Raw genomic sequence first — 4,077 nt, forward strand, 5'->3', positions numbered from 1 at the left:
ATGATTTTAATAGTTAATTTAATTGTTAGGGAAATTCCTTTAATATTTACGATATTGATCTAAAATTGTGTTATATATAAAGTTTTGCAGTTTTTCCAACTTTTTACCATCTGAAAACAGCAGAAAATGTTTGCTGTTTTAACAAAAAAATTTTCTGTTGTCCCATTTTAGCAGATTTTCTATTTATACAGAAAACTGTTTTGTTATGTTTTCATTTAGAACTTTCTTTGGGTGTAATTGCAGGGAAATAACAATTTTCACATACATTTTAGGAGTTAAGTATAGAACTTTATATAGAAATTGTGTTCCAAATATTGAATTTTTTGAGCAAAATTATCTGGTGTAATCATTACCGTTTATATTACGTCATATTTCGTCTCTAACATTGTGTAATGCGTGCTTGTAAACAAGTTTTGGCAGGTAGATATGATAAGCTTCATAAATAAACATAATTATAATAAACGTAATAAACTTAATTATCAGTCAACATCAGGTGTCAGAAGAAGGTTTGCCAAAAAATGTATCATATTATATTTTAACTTCTCATTTTGAAAGCATCATTGGAATTTTCTTTTCTTGGCCAAATAGTCTTCAAACAATTAAACATGAATAATCCAGCTTTGTATAAGAAGGCCAATGAGGTGCAACGGCATGACTCGGAGATCATTATTGCTGAGTATGCACCGAAAATGAAATGGCGCTATGATGGCAGTGATTCGTTAATTGATTTGGGTTCTGGTTCTGGAGACGTTCTCATGGATTTCATATATCCCCGAATGCCTAAAAATTTTCATAGGCTAGTGTGTTCCGATATTAATCCGAAAATGGTCAAGTCTGCCAGCGACCAATATGGACACATTAAAGGTACAGAGTTTAGAGTTTTGGATATGGCCACTCAATTGAATCTTCCCAGCGATCTTCAAGAACAATTTGATCATGTGGTTTCCTTTTACGCAATGATGTGGGTTGAAAATCAAAGGTAAGCCACACATTCACTTATATAGTAGTGATTTTTTTTACACCCACCACCAAAGGATGGGGGTATACTAATCTGGTTATTCCGTTTGTAACATCTCGAAATATTCGTCTAAGAACCCATAAAATTTATATATTTTTGATCGTATCGACGTTCTGAGTAGAGCTGGGAAAATATCGATGGCACTATCGATATTTAATATTTTTACTGAATATCGATTGATATTTTTCTGATGGATTGCATAACTAAACAAAAATAAGTAATTCCACACTGAATGTATTCTTTAAGATACATTGCGCCTACAGAGGGCGCAATTTTCATCCGATTAGACTAACATTTCACTCATGAATTCCAACTGACTTTATTAACCGTGGTTTTATTTGGTCTGTGCTTTGATATTTCTTTATATGAGATCGATAGGAGATTTTCACTTTTCCTATTCGTTTGAAATATAGATATTTATTATTAAAAATTATAGAAAATATCGAATGTTGAGATTATCGATAGTTTGCCAGCTCTAGTTCTGAGTCGATCTAGCCATGTCCGTCCGTCTGTCGAAATGACGATAGCGGTCGAACACGTAGAGATAACCGCTTGAAATTTTGCACATATACTAACTATTGATCGTTGGAGATTGCAAATGGGCCATATCGGTTCAGATTTAGATATAGCTCCCATATAAACCGATTTCACGATTTAACCTCTTGAGCCCCTGGGAGTATTTGTCCGCAGTTTTCATCAGATTTGGCTGAAATTTTCCATGTGGTGTTCTGCTATGACTTCCAACAACTGTGCCAAGTGCAGTCCAAATCGGTCTATAACCTGATATAGCTCCCATACAAACCGATCTCCAGGCTTGACTTCTTGAGCCCTTACAAGCCGCAATTTTTGTCCGATTTCTTTCAAAGTTGGTGTGTAGTTTTTTGTTATGACTTCCAACAACTGTGCCAAGTACGGTCCAAATCGGTTCATAACCTGATATAGCTTCCATATATACCGATCTCCCGATTCGACTTCTTGAGCCCTTATAAGCCGAATTTTTGTCCGATATAGCTGAAATTTTGTACGTAGCGTTTTGTTATGACTTCCAACAACTTTGTCAAGTGCGGTCCAAATCGGTCTATAACCTGATATAGCTCCCATGTAAACAGATCTCCCGACTAAACTTCTTGAGTCCTTGAGAGCCGCACTTTTTCCGATTTGGCTGAAATTTTTTATGTGGTAATCTGTTATGACTTTCAAGAACTGTGTCATGTACGGTCCAAATAGGTCTATAACCTTAAATAGCTCCTACATAAACAGATATACCGATTTGACTTCTTGAGCCCTTACAAGCCGCAATTTTTGTTCGATTTGGCTGAAATTTTGCATTTAGTAATCTTCCTACAACTGTGGCAAATCAGTCTATAACCTGATATAGTTCCCCTATAAACCGGTATCTCAATTATCCTTGTTCGGTTCGTAGAAGCTTTAATTTGTGCTGGTTTGACAGAAGTTTGGTATGTAGAATAAAATTATGCCCTTCAACTAAATTTATTTTTCATAAATTTGTAGCAGAATCCATGGTGGTGGGTTCCTAAGATTCGGCCCGTCCGAACTTTACTTGTTTATTCTAACTAGCCTTTTTAAATAGGCAATGCCTGAAAAATATTTCCAATTTACTGCGCGTAAACGGTGGTGATTGTCTTTTAGTACAACTAGCATCTCATCCAATACTCGATGGCTACAAATTACTAAGCCAAATGGATAAATGGGCAGAGTATATGAACGAGCTGGATACATTGATACCAGTGCCTATCCAGCATTGGCAACAACCAACTAAAGACTTTGCTCAATTAATGGCAGAAGTTGGATTCCGTGATTTAAGTGTCAATGTGCAGAGCAAGGTATTCGACTATGGTAGTCTGGAGACATTTAAAGGTGAGTTCAATAGAAATTTTTTGGTAAATTGTACAAAATTTCCTATATTTATGTTTGCGTTGTAGTCAACATGAAAGCCGTGAATCCGTTTCTGGACCGTATACCCATATCGCTGCATAAGGATTACTTAGACGATTTAATGTCAATGACTTTGAAAAGTTTAGGCTGGCCTATAGATAACGCTGATTATAATATAAAATTTCCCGTCCCCTATCAGTTACTGATTGCCTTTGGCAGAAAATGAATAAGCCAAAAAGAGACTTTTTGTTCGCTTTTAGTTCTTAAACATTTAGTATAAATGGTTATGACCAATGATGTAACATGGACTTACGGCGATAATGAAATGTTCAGCCCAACTGAGTGTAATCCTTAAATGAAAACTTTTTATTTGATGATTCTATGATGAATAGCAGTCAGAGACATAATCTACATGCTAAAATAGTTTCAAAATAAATAATATATTAAACCAAACGTTCCGAAATGCTTTGCTACACCCTAATAATTTTTAAAATAAATATTTCTTTATAAAAACGGGGTTTAAAGAATCAAGACTTCAGGGACGTGGGTTCTCCACTGATCAGCATTTCTTTATTATACACACCACAATGGGATATACATATATACTTTCTAGAGTCACAGATCAATATTTCGAGGTGTTACATGTGGAATGACTAGATTAGTTTGCCCCCATTCTGTGGTGGTGGTTATAAAAAAGTGCTAAGTTTGGCCGGATCAAATCTTGGGAATCCAGCATGGAGGTGGAAAGTTAGGTTAGGTTATGTTGACAAAAGGGTGCGGATGTTAATCCGCCCCATGCTACTGTGGACATACACCTAAGCTAGTAATCGGCTTGTTGCGCACTATAAATACTAAAGAAAAACTAACCTCGAAAAAAATATCTAAATTAGGAAATATCCTTAATTATTTTCCATGCCACGCCCCTAAGTTGGTTCATGTCTGGTATTGTGTCCCCACCTAAGTGCTGGTATCTGTTAGACGCGAAAGCCGGGCAATGACAAAGGAAATGCTGCAACGTCTTATCATCTTCCCCGCATGCCCTACACATGCTATCACTTGCCGAACCGATTTTGCATAAGTGAGCTCGTAGTCCTATATGTCCCGTTATGACACCAATTGCTCTACTGACCTCCTTCTTACTTCCTTTCTGAAATAGCCTCGTC

General features: G+C 36.2%; 1 protein-coding gene across 1 annotated transcript; it reads left to right on the forward strand.

The window, feature by feature from the left end:
* Nucleotides 1-605: 605 nt before the first annotated feature.
* LOC106091419 (juvenile hormone acid O-methyltransferase-like) lies at nt 606-3,140 on the forward strand. Its single transcript, XM_013257934.2, has 3 exons — nt 606-979; nt 2,610-2,896; nt 2,962-3,140. The coding sequence occupies exons 1-3, from the start codon at nt 606-608 to the stop codon at nt 3,138-3,140; spliced, it is 840 nt and encodes a 279-aa protein (XP_013113388.1).
* The last annotated feature ends 937 nt before the right edge of the window (nt 3,141-4,077 follow it).

This window comes from Stomoxys calcitrans, chromosome 3 (genome assembly GCF_963082655.1).
Source record: "Stomoxys calcitrans chromosome 3, idStoCalc2.1, whole genome shotgun sequence".
NCBI classification, from domain to species: domain Eukaryota; kingdom Metazoa; phylum Arthropoda; class Insecta; order Diptera; family Muscidae; genus Stomoxys; species Stomoxys calcitrans.

What these genes read in the sequence shown, in the direction of transcription:
- LOC106091419 (XM_013257934.2), top strand. Translation starts at nt 606, where the DNA reads ATGAATAATCCAGCTTTGTATAAGAAGGCCAATGAGGTGCAACGGCAT. An exon ending in ATGTGGGTTGAAAATCAAAG is followed by an intron (nt 980 to 2,609) that starts GTAAGCCACACA and finishes CTTTTTAAATAG; the next exon opens with GCAATGCCTGAAAAATATTT. An exon ending in TAGTCTGGAGACATTTAAAG is followed by an intron (nt 2,897 to 2,961) that starts GTGAGTTCAATA and finishes TTTGCGTTGTAG; the next exon opens with TCAACATGAAAGCCGTGAAT.